This window comes from Pollachius pollachius, assembly GCF_949987615.1.
Source record: "Pollachius pollachius genome assembly, chromosome: 13".
Classification (NCBI taxonomy): Eukaryota; Metazoa; Chordata; class Actinopteri; order Gadiformes; family Gadidae; genus Pollachius; species Pollachius pollachius.
Genome location: NC_136946.1, coordinates 9558088 through 9576687, shown reverse-complemented (window position 1 = coordinate 9576687; position 18600 = coordinate 9558088). Strand labels below are relative to the sequence as shown.

The 18600-nt window shown below is 46.1% G+C and overlaps 1 protein-coding gene across 1 annotated transcript in view; it reads left to right on the top strand.

The window, feature by feature from the left end:
- LOC307084928 (dolichyl-diphosphooligosaccharide--protein glycosyltransferase subunit STT3B) overlaps positions 1-18600 on the top strand; it is a 76841-nt gene that overhangs the window by 37041 nt on the left and 21200 nt on the right. Inside the window, exons 4-6 of the mRNA XM_079749449.1 lie at positions 8857-8922; positions 14642-14741; positions 17202-17300. Of these exons, the coding sequence (XP_079605575.1) occupies positions 8857-8922; positions 14642-14741; positions 17202-17300 (265 nt within the window). The remainder of the gene's footprint in view (positions 1-8856; positions 8923-14641; positions 14742-17201; positions 17301-18600) is intronic.

The following is an 18600-nucleotide window of genomic DNA, read 5'->3' as shown; positions in this document are numbered from 1 at the left end:
TGCCCAGCGATGCCATTTTCAGTCATTAAGCAACCAATGTTATTTGGAACAATAGCAGCAGTTTGGTAAGGCTTGCTTGGCTTGTGCTTGCTTTCAATTTGGTTTCAGAGAACCGATTTCAATGAAGACACTGGGCTGGCAAGAATATCCAACAATAGCCCTCTCGTTTTTTAATTCATGCAATGGTTTTAAATTATTTAACTCCGCCATTCTGTGGCCTGCACACAATTTCCTGCTGGGTAAAGCTTGCGCACATGCCTGACCTCTATAACAATAACTGAATTGATATTGAGTGAATGGTTGAGGATTTGCAGCCATTTACCCATTGTCTGTGCCTATTGGAAAGATTGATAACTTAAAGTGGTATTGCAAATGTTCAAAATGGTTGGAATGTTTTTCATAGCATGATCAATGCATCGGCCGTACATCGGTATCCACATTCGTCAATGGCATCTGCCTTTCAGCAAATAGGAGGACATCGGGTCACAATTTTGAAAGTTATTTTTCACCCAAAATATTATTCATGTAAAAGTTTCTCGATTTGAATTGGTTTTCAGTCAAACGATCGATGCATCACTATTGTCGAGTCTCTCTTGTGATGTGTGCTGTGGCTCTCCAGGTGTTGTCTCTCCTGATGGCGGCGTGTGTGTGTGTGTGTGTGTGTTCCGATATATTTTTTAACCGTTTCCCATTTCTCGTGCCGAGTGTTGAGACTGTGCCTTCCTTATCACCTTATTCAAGGCTCTTTGAGTCAACAAAAGAAGCTTTCAGAAAGCCAGTGCCGATGCCAAGGTGAGAAAGGTCATTTGTGTTATTTGAGTAATAATTTGAGTTATTTTTCGGAAAAACAAGATTGGGCTGTAAATAATAAACGAAATAAGACTTTATAGAGGGGGGCACGGAGTGTTCCTTGAGCCGGGAGAAGGGAGGGTTTCAAGGGAAAGGGAACCCGGTAAAAGAAATCATTCTTAGCGCCTGCCCTCTGTGTGTCCTCTCCTTTCAAATCCTGTCAGCCAGCACCTCCCTATGCGCCTGTGTGTGTGTGTGTGTGTGTGTGTGTGTGTGTGTGTGTGTATTTAACACACCATCATCCATGGCCTCGCTAGCCCACAGCTACACAAACTGTAGCTGTGTATTTTCCCAGTCTATTATTTTGTTCTGTATCCGGGGTAATTCGGAAACCCTTGTGTTTTTGTCTTGATTCAAAAACAGGCACGCACCTCGTTTACACGATGACACAGAAGAGTATGTTTCCTAGTTCTTTCATCGCCCAGGACTCCCTTTTCAGTGGTGATTAGGCGACCTTGATACATAGTCTTGCTCACATAAACCTGCACCCCCAAAGGCAAGGCTTGCCTCAACTCTCAACTGCTACACATGCACGCGCACAGGCATGTTAAAATCAAAACTGTGCACACAATAGTCAAACATCTGAACACATACACACACCCCCGACGGGTGTTTGAAGAGAAACACGAAAAGCCGCCGTTATGCATGCCACAGGCAGTCCGCGAGCATTTTAAACCAGCTCGCAGCCTATTTATTTAACTCGCGCGCATAGCCGTTTATCCCCAAACGCCCCGGCTTCCCTTTAAGCAGCAACCCAGGGACTCGGTGCTTATGTCGGTCCGTCGGGATTGAGCTAACGATGGGACCCCCACCCCCGCCTTTCACTTAACCCTACGCTTCCAGCCGCCCACGCGGCTCAGGAGTCAGGCCGCTCTTAGAGCCCGGATCCCCTCAGAGCCAGCAGCCTTACACCCCTGTTGTGCACATTAGTGCACGCTCACATGCCCGTACCACATCACAGCGCCATGTGCAGCCGCCTGTGTGTGTCTGTGCGTGGCGGGGCGGTCGTCGCAGGGCCTTGAGCCCGCCTCAGCCTGGGTCTCAGGCCGTGTGCTCGCCGATGTGAGGGGGAGTACCTCTTGGGTCCAGGTGTCTCGCTGACCTGTGCGGTGGAGCGCGGTGGTTAACATGGCCAGGCTCCCTGCGGCGGTCCCAGATGTTGTCCGTGTTGAGTGAGGATGTTTACAGGTTGGACTGGCATCATGCCCGTTTGATGCCATTGTGCCAATGGCTTCTTGCAGGTTAAAAGTGACGACGTGTTTAAGTACTTTACTAGTATCATAACGTGGAAAGATTTTTTTCGTATTTGGCATATTTTATAACATGTTCCCTGTATTGTGTTACACGCCAACTGTAGGGGAGACCGGGTATGGTTGTAACACTTTTTTCTTCAGCACCTAAATCTACCATTTTTTTAAAAGCTACAGTTCTGGACCTTTTAGGCAACGTACCCACATTTGTCTACTACAAGTGGCAACCATTTAAATCTCCTCAACTATATCACGGAATTTGTGAGATTATGACAAATACAATGTATACCTTTGTTATAACCTACCCCACTACCGGGGTAGGTTGTAACACCTACTGGGGTAAGTTGTAACAGGTAGGCAAAATGCAAAAAACCAATGTTACTCCATTTGATATGCCGATTTAATTATAACCATAAACAACAGGGTTTGAAAATAGATTCACCAAACAAAATATTCTTAAACTGTATTGGAAGTGAAGAGTGACATATGCATTGTGTGTGTGTGTGTGTGTGTGTGTACAGAAAAAATAGAATCGTAGCGTAGGCTATGTTAATGTTATGAACAAAATATAAAAAGCATAACGTTTATACGTTGTGTGTGTGTATTTGTGTCTCTTGAGAGCGAGAGCTGAACAGTTGTTTTTTTTTAGAACAGGGCAACATGTTCTCTAACAAACAAATTAAATAAATCCTTAATCTGAATCACAATGGTGAAAAATAAAATTGGGCAGACCTGGAGTGCATGCCTGGTGGGCCCAAAAGCTGCATAGGACACACTTTACCCACACCTCTTTGGATTTGGAATTTCGAAAGGTTTCCATGCAGACCACACAAAAATCTTCTTCCTCCTCTGACGAGGAGTTCTGAGCTTTCACCATTTTCTGGGAGTTTTGTTGACCTTCCTCTTCTTTCCTTTATCACCCCCAAAGAGTTTAATTTTGATGTTTTTTCCTTTTCGCCGATCCTCCTCTTCCAACGCCAGCTTAACTGGTGTATCAGTCAAGATTTCGGAGCGCCTCTTCCTCCTACCCTTGCCTGTTACTTTTCTTGGGCATGCTTTCGGAAATGGCCGAATTATTATTGGACTGAACGGTCCTAAGATGGACCCAGAGGTGCTCGGCATCTTTGGAGGAGGAGCAGAGCCTGGCGGCAGGTGAGCAGGTGAGGAGCCTGGCGGCAGGTGAGCAGGTGAGGAGCCTGGCGGCAGGTGAGCAGGTGAGGAGCCTGGCGGCAGGTGGGCAGGTGAGGAGCCTGGCGGCAGGTGGGCAGGTGAGGAGCCTGGCGGCAGGTGAGCAGGTGAGGAGCCTGGCGGCAGGAGAGCCTCAGCTGGGTCAGGACGATCGGTGACCTGGGAGGGCGCAAAGTCACTGTCCTGAAAGATGTTCGGATGGTAAGGCCATATGCCTGTGCACTGGAAGCCTGCCTGAATGTTCCTTTGCGTTGCGGCCGTGGGTAGGGCGTTCCCGTCATTGGTTTGCCTGGATTCATCCTCATCCAGTCATCACTGGCCGCATTCACCATTTTCTTAAATGGACCAAAGACACTGCGATCAAGTGGCTGGAGCTTATGGCTGCAGTGTGGTGGAAAGGTCAGAAGAACAATGCCCTGACCTTTGCAAAAATCAACGGCTCTCACAGAGATGTGTGAGGAGTGATTATCCAGCAGGAGCAAAACCTTTTTCTCTGGACTCACCTTTGTATGTCTTGCAAAGTGACCAAGAAAATGCAAGAAATCCTCCTCCTGCATCCAGCCTGACTTATTAGCACTTCCAGCACTTCCTAATGGCCCACTCTGTACAAAGTGTTCCTTAAAGTTCTTTCGGGGGAACACAAAGAATGGGGGAATGGAATTCCCCAGAGCTTGCACAGCGTATGCAACTGATACCAATGTGCCTCTCTCACCTGATGTCATGGCTCCAACCTGCTTGACCCCCCGGCGCGCTACCACTCGGGATGGTGCCTGCACAGTTGTGACGCCTGTCTCGTCCATGTTCCAGATGTCAGAACCATCGAAGCGGTTATTTTCTATTGCCTCCGACAGGCGACTGAAGAAGCGCTCAACATTTGTCTTGTTGAAGGAGGTGGCCCTTGAAAGGCTTGTTGCCTGTGGACACCGAATAGATAGTCTGGGATGTCGTTTCAGAAAACTGTTGAACCAGTCAGGCCCCGCCATCAGCTTATTGTCCCAGGTTTCAGGATGATTTATATCAAAACTCACGGCTAACTGATATGCAAACTTTCTGACCTATGCAAAAGCATAAAAGGAAGTCTGAGTTAGGACACACATTTCTGTTGATTGTCTAAATTCATATGTTGGTATTTATTCATTTTTTTATTTTACCTGCTTTTATGTTATTTATTTATCATTCACAAACATTGAAAAATTGCCTATTCTACACTGTTCTCAGCTATCATGCTTACCTCGCGTGGAGTTAGCCCAAAGTATATATCAGCTGCCTGGCTAATGTACTCTGTCAATAGATCCTCCTGCTCCCTGCTGAAGACTTTGTTTGGACTGTTGTATCCAACCCGAGGAAGGTCCTGGGATCCCTGATCTCTAAGAAGTTTAAACTTCTTCCAATATCTATTAAGCGTAACATGGCAGATGCCATGCTTTTTTGCCGCTGCCCTGACAGATGTTCCATTGTTAACTTCCTCTGCTGCTCTTTTCAATATCTGGGCATCCACTCCACGATCAGTCTTCCTCACCCATGTTCTAGGCATTCTGTAGAATTATTAAAATCAAAAAAAAATTGACTTTGTATGTAAGGGGATGGTTGTAACACTTTCAAAACATGCGTTACAACCTACCCCACCCTGTCATCCATTACTAAGCTAGCTGTATTAGCATGGTGCTTTGACATTAGCAAGGGAGAGATACACCATTCTTTACTAGAGAAACTATAGTTTGACCTGATATGACTCATACAACTTTATCTACAACGGTAAAAGTACTAGAAAACAAAAATAAATAAAATAAAAAATTACTTTCTTACCTCAAAATTTGGATTTCTCTCGTAACTCCTGGAAAAATGGCGCCAACTATTTGAATATTTCGACGAGTGATCAAAATGGAAGGAGGAGGAGACTGAAGCTGTCAGATGGCTCGTATCTTATCCCTGATTGGTGGAATTGGTCGTGTTACAACCCACCCTGTGTTACAACCATACCCGGTCTCCCCTACTGCCCTTTATGCCTTCGCAAACCGACCCTCGGAGGGCAAATATATATATATTTTTATGCGTGCATGGACAGATCCACAAGATCAACTAAAAAGTTAAAAGAAGAAAGGTTATTTCTTCCATATAGAACTTCAACTTTGTATTAAAATGATAATAACCCAAAGGGCTTCTCCCTTCAAGGCCGCTGTACAGTGGTGTCAGAGGGCTCTCGCTGTTGGATTTGTGGGCTGAGGCCAAATCTCTGTGAAGGCGCTGGGCTTAGCTGAGGCAGGGGCTCCTAGCCCTCCGGCAGCCTGTTCGCTCTGTAGCTTTCATGTCTTCCTCTGAGAAGCCGACCTGACTCAACTTTACCTCGCCACGAACCTCGTGACTTTCATGCAAAGAATTTGAAAAAAAATACAAATGTCCGTCATAGGTGATGTGAAAGCCGATGTCGTCACTCTACTCTCACTGCGAGACGGGTCAGGGGAATGCAGTCATCATGCATCGCCTGTGAAGCGGGGTGGCGAGGGGGGTTTGCTGTGCGCGGGTGGGATGGGTGTTGCACACCAACGCCGGTGATCTCACCAGCCGTCCCATTTGGCAAGGGACCTGAAATACAATCATCCTGGACACGCACCACTGCCTAGCCATTATCTCTCTCATTTACGACCATGTTTGTCTTGGCCCCCTTCTCTTTGCCATTGCTTCCTCCCTCTACCTTTTTGCTTCCTCTCTCTGCCTTCGCTACTCCTCTCTGTACCCTCTTTCTCGTTTTCTCTCTCTCACCCCCCACCCCCAGCCTTCCCCTGGCTTTCCTTTAGTCATTCCAACTCACCTTCTTTATTTTTGTTCAGTTCTTTTGTGCCTTTTTCTTTCAGTCATTCTTTTTCTAATCCTTGTCCTTGTGGCCCTCACTTTCCTTCTCTCTCCCTCTCTCATTCTCTCTCTCCCTTCCTCCCCCTCTCCGGCCGTCTTTCTCTTCCCCTATTGCGCCCCAAAGCTTGTCTCTTGAGCCCCTCTGTCTCATCTTCATTATCCGTCCCTTTATTCTATCTGCTTAGAACCAATTCAGCTGCAAACACTTAAGCTGTTGACCACCCCCCCCCCCCCCCCAATCTATAATTGAATCCGCGCACACCCAGGAGTGCGTGCCTTTGAACTTCGTCACGCATGTGCCTCGCTTTCACGCCTTTGCCCTCGACACAACTTGGGCATCCTTGTGATGAATTTAATTTTTGCATTACATGCATGTAATTAGCCTTACTTGCGTTGCTTTATGCTTCCGTGAGGGGCAGCAATCATGGAGAGACCGACGTGCACATGCGCGCGTGTGTGCACAACACTTTTATATTGTAGGTCTGCCTGAGCTGGCTAATTATGTGTGGTGTGTTGTCTTTGTTCCTCTTTGCAGCGACCAAAATCTCCCTTGTAGGCTCCTTGTTCTCCTCACGCATCGCCAGCCGCCCTTCACTTAGTGAGATAAGGGCGAACCCTGCCTTTGTCACCCCAACACTTTGCCATGGTCGCCAGGGCAAACTAATGGCGAACCCTGTCTTTGTCACCCAAACACTCTGCTGTGGTCGCCAGGGCAAACTAGCGGAGAACCCTGCCTTTGTCAAATCAACACGCTGGCGCGGTCGCCGGTGTTGAGCACACACAAGAATCTTTGAAAATGAGCACACGCTCGCGAACACACACACAATCACGCATACGAACATGAACACACATATGAACACGAACACACACTTTAACATCCTTGAACACACACACACACACACACACACACACACACACACACACACACACACACACACACACACACACACACACACACACACACACACTCGCCGTTATTCAGTGTTATTATTCCGAGGCAGAATACTAATGGGGTCAGCGTGAGGCTTGTTGATGCAGCAGGACTTCCCTCACCTTTTGAGGATTGTTCTGCTCGCAGACTTGTTTTGGTGGCCCACTCTGCCTGTTTGTCTGACTGTCACTATTTAAACGGCTGACGGATGGATGGCTTGACGGGCGACATGTAGATGCAAGGCTCTGCACAGATCACTCTGTCCATGCGACGGAGATGTTGGAGGGGGGTGGGGGGGGCTTTGGAGGGGGGCTTTGGGGGTGCTCAGCACTTCCATCGATCTCTCTCACTCACACACACACACACACACACACACTCCCCACTCGAGGATTATGTGTGCTGTAATGGGTCTCTCAGGCAGCATTCAATATGATATCAACTCTGAGTCAAGCCTTGCACACACACACACACACACACACACACACACACACACACACACACACACACACACACACACACACACACACACACACACCGCACTCTTCGTTTCAAGTTCCCTCCATCACTTCAGTGGATAGGGACTTTGGTGTGTTATGTTATTATTTTTTGTGTGTGGGGGGAATTCGGCTTCTGTTGATGGATGTGTGTAGGTGTAATTTTGTGTGTGTTTATGCTTGCCTGTGGGATAGAGAAACAGGGGACATGGACCGAGCACATATTGGGATTCGTCGCCCTTCGTTTTGTGTTTGATTGGAAATGATAATTGAATGCTTTTTTTGAATTGCGTATGCAGTAAACAAGCACCTTTACAACGTGTGCCCGATGTGTACATGGGTTTAACTTGTGTGGTGTATTACACAAATAAGCATCAGCGTATTTCTTGCAGACACCCACAGTGTTCTTTCTGACAGCTTATGATCCCACAGAGAACCACTGGCTCAGTCCTTGTTTTGATGGAATCAAAATCCCTCCTGTGTCTGTGTGACTTTGCTATTTTATTGTCACACTTTTTGTTGTGTATATATTTTGCCTTGTCCTGATGCTTAAATTGCAGTCATGCCGAGGCACTCTACAACAACAAACCCTTTTCTCTTATTCCTATAGCTAACATGCACTCTTGCTACTTTGGTTGTTGGTTTATTTTAAAGTTGGTTGCGCAGCACTACATTTTTTTTGAAGTGATACTGATTGAAGGTTTGTGTTGTTCACCGTATATGTAGATATAAATGTCTCGGAGCATAGTCCGTAAGTTGTGTAGCCGCCTTATCTATGCAGACATCACCCACCGTGCATCTGCGTTCTCAGATCCAATAAGGGAGTCAGTGCAGAACGTATGCCCAGGCTGGTTTGTTGAGTTGGAGAGTTAAAACAGTGACAGCACCAGTAAAGAAGGCACACCCGGTGACCTGGAAACCACAATATTGATGGTTCAATTCTGCGGTTTCCCCAGTGACGTCAATTAATGTTTATGTTGATGTGCCCTTTGTGCCAGACACCACACCTTAAGTTTTACTATTGCCATTTTAGATTGAATAATATAAAAGTATTTTTTACTGTCAATGTGGCTGTGGTGTGGGGTTACATTCGTGATCAGATGTCTTGTGTCTCCGGTTTACTCAATGTTGTCAAATGTGGACCACAGCCACCTAGACTGACCTTGTTTTGATTTGTTTTTCTCCTTTATCTCTCCATCTCTCTCTTGAACTATGTCTCTGCCGCAATCTCTCTCTCTCTCTCTCTCTCTCTCTCTCTCTCTCTCTCTCTCTTTCTCCTCTCTCTGTCCTGCAGGTGAAATCTGTTAAGACGGGCTCAGTATTCTGGGCCATCGGCTGCTGTCTCTCCTACTTCTACATGGTGAGAATGAAACTCAAAGACTTACACTGCTCATACCCCCGCACCCCTGATGGACACGGGCACACAAGCATGCACACAATATGAGCATGCAAATACTGCGATAAATAATGCTGATATCCCAGTACCACTGCTGGGTCCATCTGCTGCTGTCTCTCGTATTTCTGCATGGTGAGAATGAAACTGAAAGACTCTACTCCACTAATTATACCCCTGACCAACAGAGACGCACGCACACACACGCACACACATGCACACACACACACACACACACACACACACACACACACACACACACACACACACACACACACAGACACACACAGACACACATAGACAGACACAGACACACATACAGACACAGACGAGAGAAGTGGGACGGAGGGTGCCGAGTCTGATTGAATTGACTGGAGTGGGTTTAATCACTCCCCGTGCCTTCTTTGGGCAACAGGGAAATTGCGATCCTTTATTACATTAAGATGGCCCCCGGAGATAGCGATGCTGGATTGATGGCCCACTGTCAACCGCACACATGATTTATTATTTATCTTTTGTGTGTGTGTTGGGATGGAAAGAGGGGGGGGGGGCTGGAAATGGGTATAAAGCATTGTTTATAAATTCAGCTGTCAGTAGTTTTGATAGGAGAGGTGGGTGGGCTATTGACATATCAGCCTGATTGGCTGAGACAGATAGACCGTGTGTGTCACCAAGCCACAATGCAGCAGACCTTTGTCAGTATGTGTGACAGTACACTGGAATGTGCCTGTGCAGATACCTGGCTCCCTTCTCGTTGTTAGTTAAATCTCCCCGACCAAACCATGAGATGGTTGTCCAATGAGACGGATTACTGAAATCCAGCGTCATCGATCAGCTTCAGGATCGCCTACTGCAGAGAGCAAAGGAGATGGGGTAAATGGTGATTTAAAGATGAGGCTGATATAGTGAAATCGAAGTCAAGCAGGGCCAGAGAGAGTGGGAGAGAATGGGGCTTGATAAAGAGGTTGCTAACCGTAAAACCATCGCCTCAAAAACAAGGTGGTTTTGGTTTCGATGTCTTTAATATATTTATATATATATAAATTTTATATATATATATTTTAATATATATATATTTAATATATTCACATTGCTAACCATGAATTGAATCTAAATAATTCAGGGCAGAGCAGGAATCAAACAATCAAACAAAAGAAAAATCTAAACGGGAGGCGGAGGTAGAAAGTAGTTGAGGTGGATGGAAGGATGGCGACTGGAAAAGGGAACCGGGTGAAGAGGATTAAGACTGCTCGCTGAAACCATCTGGTTCCATAGGTGCCTTATACAAGTTAAGTCCATTTAATAGCTTTTGGCCAGAAGTGGACTGATAACCAAAAAGACGGGGTTGTCTGGCCATTGTCGGAGTCCCTCCTTGGCCGACAGTAAACACAAACTCGGCCAGCACTGGGACACTAATCTTTTCCAGTAGCCTGGGGGAAGACGAGATAAAACATCCTGCCCGAACAACAGCATCCTTAGACTACGTGTCTGGAAAGGTTCAAAATCAAACCTGTTTAGAGGAATTGCCACTTTAGAAATACATGTGTTCATCTTGTTTTCTGAAACCTCCTTCCTCAACTCAGAAGAACATCTGTGTAAAAAAAGGAAAACAGTAACTCCACCCAAAGCACTCCACTCTGAGCATTGCCACTGTCTCCATCTCTGATTCTCTAGCTTTTCTCAGAAAACTTATTTCTCCCACCTAGCTGCAGCATTGAGCCCTTCCAGGATGGAGGGGTGGGTGTGTGTGCGTGTGTGTGTGTGTGTGTGCGTGTGCGTGTGTGTGCGTGTGTCGACCAGAGCGCCACGTCGATCAGCTCCCCCCCCCCCCCCCCCCCCCCCCCACACACACACACACACACACACTTCCTGGGATGTCACCCGGAGTGGGGGGCATTACATGGGATTTAATGGGAAATGACACTCCCTATGCAGGCGACAAGTAGTGGCTACCACGCACTCCCTCCCTCTCTGGCACAATCACTCACAAAAGATAAGATGGAGAGAGTACCATGTTCTAGAGGCGGGGGTGTTTGCTCTGCTGAATAGAGAGGCAGAGGTTTTTATCACACAAACTAGGGATGCCACAAAACCTGAAAGAAGCCTAATTCAAGGTTTTTTTCAATCCAAATTTAAGCTTGGAACGCAAAAAAAACTAATTTGTTTGTAAGCGATTAACCTCATTGAATCCTCCAATATAGAAAATAATTATTTTGATTGAGACATGGAGCATCCCCATCCCCCTTAGAGCCTAAGCTTGTGAACAAAGTTGCTTCCAATCAGAGCCGCTTTGTTTCGTGAGAGTGCCATAGTTCTCTCATGTACGGCGGGGACTTGTGTTCCTTGATGAGCAATGAAGCCACAGCGTATGTGACTGTGAGACCCACACACTGCCGACACAAAACTCTGGGTACAACCAGGCAGATAACACGCGGTTCTCTATACTGCTTCTGTTACAGTGAGCTCATACACACACGCACCTACACGCACACGCACGCGCGCGCACGTATACACACGTATACCCACACGCGTGTACCGACACACAGCCCTTAAGACATCTCTGTTCTTTCTCAGAGTACCACACACAGGTTAATACACATATATGGACCCAGTGTATTTTTCCCAGCAGCCCCGTGGCCATCAGATAAGGACGGCGTGGAGCGAGATAGTGCCAGAACACTGCTCCACATCATGTCTGGGTCCTGCCCTTGGCAGACGGCGGCAAGCCTCCGCTTGCAGTCGGCTGCCGAGGTCAAACTAACTTAACCATAGCTAGAGATGTAGCCTTTTCTTTTCTTTTCTTCTTTCTTATACCCCCCCCACACACACACACACACACACACACACACACACACACACACACACACACACACACACACACACACACACACAGTGTAACCTTCTTTGTTGTCTTTTCCGACGGAGCCCGACCCCATAGCACTTTATCCCTCACCAGTGTACATTGCCTGCTTATTGACTGCTGCTTGTATAAGCAGGACACAGAGAGCGGCTGCTGAGTTAGGTGATATGGGAATTGAATGTACCCCCCCTCCCCCTGCAGTGTAGCTTACTCTCAGCGGTTTACGAACACAAGCGATTGGTTTAGATAATGGAAACCCTAGCTAGAACTCCATGCAACTTATTCCGAGCTCCGATATTGGCGTGGATGACACGTTTGCCTGACACTGGGCCAACGTGCGCCTTTGTTTGGTCTATTTCGGTAACCTCCATCCTACATTATTTACAGCGTAAACTGCAAATCGCGTTTCAAGCGTAACCGGAAATTAGAATAAAGCCGTAGCGCCCCGGCTAGTGAAAATGGGGTTGCTGCGATTGCTGCTCCCACTGAAGGGATTTGGTTTGGGTTGCTCTATATATAGTGTGTGGTTATCCACAGCCTAGTGGTGCAACAGAATGCACCTTTAAGTGTTCTTGGAAGGCCTTACACCGTGATCAATTCGTATATTTTGTATTTGTGTTTTATATTTATTTCGTTTTTTATAAAGTAGCCCAGAGAATATGTCCCTCAGTCCTTTCTCTCATTGTGTTTGGCAGAGTGTGCACAACTCAAGGAAACGCACAACACGGTTGAAAACAAAACGTTTTTATTGTCGTTCAGAAACGTTTCCGAAAACCCCGTCTGGCCGTCAGTGTCTTCGGTGTGTGTGGTCTGTCTCTCTTCCATCCAAAACATAAATGACAATTTTTCTTCAAACGTGCAACTTCAGTCTCCCCGCTCAGAGCTCTCCTTCTCCCCCGTGGACGACACAAGTCTTCCTGGGGATGGAGCGACCCCACCCGCCACCGTGGCCTCCGGTCCCAGCGTCGTGCCAGGTGTCTCCGGCTCTATCTCGCCAACATGCCTGCTCTCTCTCTGAATGCGGCAGGATCAACTCCCCCGGCAGTGGAGGAGTAAAAGGGCCATCACTGCCTGCATGACTGTTATGTATTCCCGTGCGCACACACATGGGCACACCGCCACGTACCCACACACACATGCACGCACAAACAAACACACACACGCACACAGGCGGAGATTGAAGTCTGTTGCTGGAGATGTACTACGTGTTTAAAAAAAACGAAATATATACTCTGCTTGGTACCTTTTTTTGTTTCCACTCCTGCTGCCTATTCCAGATAGCAACCGATCGGATTCTTTTTACGCCAGCTGGGAGCTTCAGAGCTCAGAAGTGCAAAGACATCAGCAAACCAGGTCACCTTGTGCAGTGTTTGGAAGGAACTGTATCGGAATATTATCCAGGAATATTTCCGAACCTCAACCGTGTTTTTAAGTTGTAGTTATTTTTGCTATTCCATTTTTTATTTAAATCGCCCGAGTTTTCAATTAGCTCTAAGAAGAGAGGCCAACGAGTCAACACGGAGAGGAGAGAAGCCTCATATGGAAGTCATCTGCGGTATTCATCCAAGCTACGCTTCAAATGCTACTAATTGGTTGTCGTCGTCTGAAAGAAGGGGGTGCAAATGACTCCCGAAAGATAATTACACCTCACCACTTATTTGGATCTCTCTCTCTCTCTCTCTCTCTCTCTCTCTCTCTCTCTCTCTCTCTCTCTCTCTCTCTCTCTCTCTATGAAACTATCCAATGAACAGGTTCAGCATGGTTTATAGTTTATATTAGTTTTCTGTCCTCTGGCTCTCCCTGGGATATGTTTACAACTCAATCTGTGTGCGTGTGTCTCTTTGTGTGAGAGAATCTCTGTTCTCCCTCCCGGTCTCTCCGTCAACCCACATACCTTCCTCCTGCTGTGGCCCAGCTCTGCCTCAGTATGTTGCCTTGATATTGCGTCTTTCTCATCCCATGCCTCCTCTATTTTTTCCTGTGTGCTTCCGTCGGTGTCTTCGTGTCCTTTCCAAACCTTTTTGAGCAGGTTTTTCTGGGAGTATATTTATTTATTTAATTCCCCTCCACGTCGGCCACACCTGGTGCTGTGAAGTCCATACGGCACTGGTGGCATAGATTTTATACAGAGCTTTTAAAGTTATCGGTGCGTGTTAGGTTTTTAGTCCTGCTGTGTAAAGGGACATGGACTCTGTGTTTTTATAGAGCGCTATATATGTCAATTAAGTTTTAGCTGCTGGTTTATACACTGGAGTGGATGAGCTGGAAACTTGGCGGTGTCTGTGTCAGTGCTGATGTCTCTGTGCGGGTGCATAGCTTGCAGCATTAGTCTACCACTGCCTCTTAGCATTTGCTTTGTGCCCAGGTCTTAAGTCCTGTTGTATGTCTGTGCCGCCGGCACGTCGTCCGTCCGTCCGTCTGTCCGTATGTACGTACGTGCGGATTCAGCCCGCAGCCTCTATGTGTGCCTGCCTGGAAGGATTCCTCATTCCGTGTCTCTTAAGGTCCTCTGGGTCTCTGTGTGGGTGCGGGCTGATATGTTTTGCCCTTTCGTTTACAATTCCATTCATAGTATTGAATTGTGTTGAATTGAAAATGCCGGTTTCATAATGATTTTTGCTTGCCGTCTAGATGTTATTTTGTCGTGGGCTTTTCTTTCTCAGCGGGAGACGGCGCCCTGGGCCCTCAATTATCAGGGAATTCAGGGTCTTGTCCATTATAGCCAGTGAGAAGTGGATGATTAATAAAATCAATTCATTCTGCTGATTTCCAGCCATGCTCGGTGCTAGCAAAGAATTTTGTTAAAGTGTGTCTGTGTGTTTTCAGGTCTCTGCATGGGGAGGCTATGTTTTCATAATCAACCTGATTCCGCTGCACGTGTTTGTGCTGCTACTGATGCAGCGCTACAGCCGAAGAGTCTACATTGGTGAGCCCCACACACACACACACGCTTACACACACTTACAAACACCTCCCTTTCTGCTTGTGAAATTTATAGCACGACAGTAAAAACCCAAAGAATATCCATCGGCATTCTCTCGTTCTGTTTCTGGCTGTCCCTCATTCGGTGTTACATTTCTGAGCGGAAGGGTATCCCATAAACAACCCTGGATACAAACAGTGTCTCGTGTGCTGACTGCGGCTTGGGGTAGTGTCTCAACCCCCGTTCCAAAGGCGCCGCGAACCCCTCACACCGCGCCTGGGGGCGGTCCGTCGTCGGGGAACTGGTGGCCACGTTCCCCTCTAAACGCCTTCATCATCCATCGAGTCAGGCGTCCATATGCCGGCGCGCCGTGGAAGGCGGGAGCCGCGGCCATCTGCTTCAACTTGACACCACTTTATAGTGTGGAAGCACCACGGGCTGCAGTGGTTCTGTTTTAATTATAGAGCTGTGATATAGATCTGCGTAGATGGATATATCGATATAGTGATGGATGAAAAATAAAGATGGATCGATGAGATATGTCAACAAAGATCTAGATAGATGGATATATCAATATAAAGAGGGATCAAAAAAGATAGGGGGCACCCCGGTGGCTCACCGGGTAGAGCGCGTACCATATAGGCTCAGCCCTGATCGCAGTAACCCGGGTTTGAATACTGCCCGTGGTCCTTTGTTGCATGTCCTCCCCTCCATCTCCCATACCTTCCTCTCTATCTCACTCTATAATAAAGGATAAAAATGCGAAAATAAAACTTAAAAAATAAAGAAAGATAGATGGATATACATAGAGGTATAGAGTTATGTAAACAAGGATCTAGATTTATGGATATAGATAAATGTTTATTAATCTTCTGGGAACAATATACAAAATGTCTCGAATGCTCCCTCAATTTGAGCATTAATACGCTTGGCGCCCATTAAAAGTTAGTATGAGTTGGAAACCGCCGAGGGTCTCTGACGGGAGATCCGTCTGTGTTGTCTGACTGTTGTCCGTGCGGTCCAGGCCTCATTAACACACAGCCACGTCCTGAATCACCTCGGGTTCTCCTCAGTCCCACTCATTTGTTTTTTATGTTCTGTACAAAACCGAGAAACAAACAAGTCCAAACTTCACTGGCTTTGGCAGACAATCCCACGCTTCTTAACATCGGGTCTTGCGTTGACCTGCCCTGCCCGTGACCCAGCTTTAGTGTCTGCGGCGCATTGTTAGCCAGGAAAGTGTTGCCACAACTTGCCTGAAAAAGAAGCAATAAAAACAAAACCCTGAGCCTGATTTACTGGCTCAAGTGCCTTTTAAGGTCGGGAAGGCAGTTTATTTTTAAAAGCATATTTTGTCATTTGTTGAAATTCTCTTGGTAGACACGATCAATAAAAAAATGCAGTGGGAATAAAAAATACTGAAAACATTGGATGGCTCACCTGTCTGTCTACCTACTGGCTATCTGCCCACACTGCCTGGGCACTCATTGCTCATGACCAGAGTCGTAATGCTTTGGAAGGAGGGGTGGGATTCTTTGGATAGTTTCATCTAGCTAACTGTGACTTGTTTCCAATTTCCTTGAACCGATCTATCTTATTCTAGCCTTTACCAATTTCAGCAGTTCATGGACTATCTTAATTATTCATTCTTACAAATTATCTGGCCCCATCCTTAATCATGGCATGCATTTTCGTTTCTAATTAAAAACTCAAAATCAAAATCATATCAAGCATTTCCCGCATATGAATCACATTGTGTGATCTATCGCTAACCAGGTGCACATAGCTCATTTCAAAAGTCAATATTGTTCCTTTGTCTCGTGCAATCTGGCGTCCCTGCTTTGGGTTACCGGCAGTCTATCCACACAACGTAAAGATAAGAGATGCCAAATGAAGTGTCGCTTGAAGACGTCATCGTGTATTAGTGTTTTAATGAAAACCCAACATGGCCTGAGCACTGTGGCGAGCTCTTCATCCATCCCTGCTCAGTCAACACGCAGATGCTAGAGAGATAACCGCTCGGCACCTGTCGCTTCCCGCTCTCTTGGAGAAGCGGGTGAAATGTTTTTATAAGAGCATCTGGCGGTTAGATGCATATGACAACTAACCCCCCCCCCCCAATGCAGCACCCAACGTTGCTGCGGCGACGGGGAGTCAACCTATCCCTTCAGCTTCAGTCGCCATTTTGCCTGCAAATGACTTTAGATAAGCTGTTTCGTGTTTACTCTTTATCCTGAATCTCTGCGTTTGAGGAGGGGGAGGGAAATCAATGGCGTTTAAATACAGCTGCTGAGAAAACTAGACTGCTGCTGGACAATAAAGCGAGAAGCTAGCTAATTTAATTGTTTCTGTGTTTTCGTATTTTGTTTTTTTCTTATGTCTTGATTTTTTATTTTTTTGTGTTAAGACTCAAAATTCCCACTTTGTTTCTAACTGTGCTCCCTGCCTCCTCTCTCCTCTCAGCTTACAGTACGTTCTACATCATTGGCTTGGTGCTGTCGATGCAGATCCCCTTTGTGGGCTTCCAGCCAATCAGGACCAGCGAACACATGGCCGCTGCAGGTAGGCTCTGTTTATATTTTTATTATAAAGACTTTTATTTCAATACTGAAGTGTACTTCAAGCGTTGAGGACCTTTACAAAGCGGTTCTCCGATTGTGAAGATTCTTTGCTTATTGCCTTCTAAATCCAACTGATTCAGCTCATGCAATTCAAGGCCCACTTGTATTTCATACATCTTTGGGTGAGATGGAGGTTGCCGGGTGGGACTCAAAGCCACGATCGTGGGGATTCGTCCACTGACTATCTTGTATTTGTGTTGCAAGCCAAGCAGAGCTCTTGTTAATAAGGTACTTTTTTGAGTGGCATTTGAATCCGGGGTTCATGAGTCTGATAACTTATGGTGTGACTCACCAGAAGGCGGCCCCGAAACGACAAGGAGGACGGGTAAGGCTGCGACAGTATGGATTTTGACTTACCGTTGTGAAATTGGAGCGTATGTCCGCGGTTAACCGCCATCCCCCCCACCTCTAAAAATATTATTATCCTGTTTATCAAAAGCCTGTAGCAGGACTTTGAACGATGGCTTCTCAACGGTATGGAATAGGGCCATTTATTGTACCTAATAACCAGTCACACTAGATTAATTGTCTGCGAAGCATGCGATTTTACGCCATCCAAACCATGCATCCCCATCTAAACCCGGCTTCACCACCTAAACCATGCCTCATTATCTAAACCATGCCTCACCATCTAAACCCAGCTTCTCAGAAAGCACTTCGCTGGTAGTGAATCACCTCGCCTCAGTTTGCAATGCATGCATAGTATGGCTAGAGCTCTCAACAGCTTGGATATTGTTCGTTCATTCCTCTTCTAAATATATCATTCAAAAGGTTAACAAACATTTAGATAGAAGTGTGATTTTACTTTGACGATGTTCACTTGGAAAAACAAACAGTTTGTTGAAAAAGGAAGGTTTTCTTTCAGATTAGCCTTGTTCTAAAGTCTGGGCATTGGACAATATTTCACACCCTATTAGATCGCTGATATTGATATTCAACGCATTTTATTCCTTAGATCAAGGAAATTCATGAGGCTCTCACGTGTAAACAAGCCTAATCTGAAGTAAATCGAATCTCAATGAGCTTTTGAGATTTGAAGCAAAAAGTGAGGAATATTGAACATCAAACTGTTATCATCAGGGCGAACACCAGGTTTTTGTGTTGTTTCTGTCTGAAACAAACTCAATACAATTCTGGGTAGGTATCGCCATACGTGCAGAGTTGAGTTCTAAAATGCTTAATTATTATTTTTTTTAACATATATTATAATATCAGTGTTGGCTGTTCTCTCAAACAAAGGT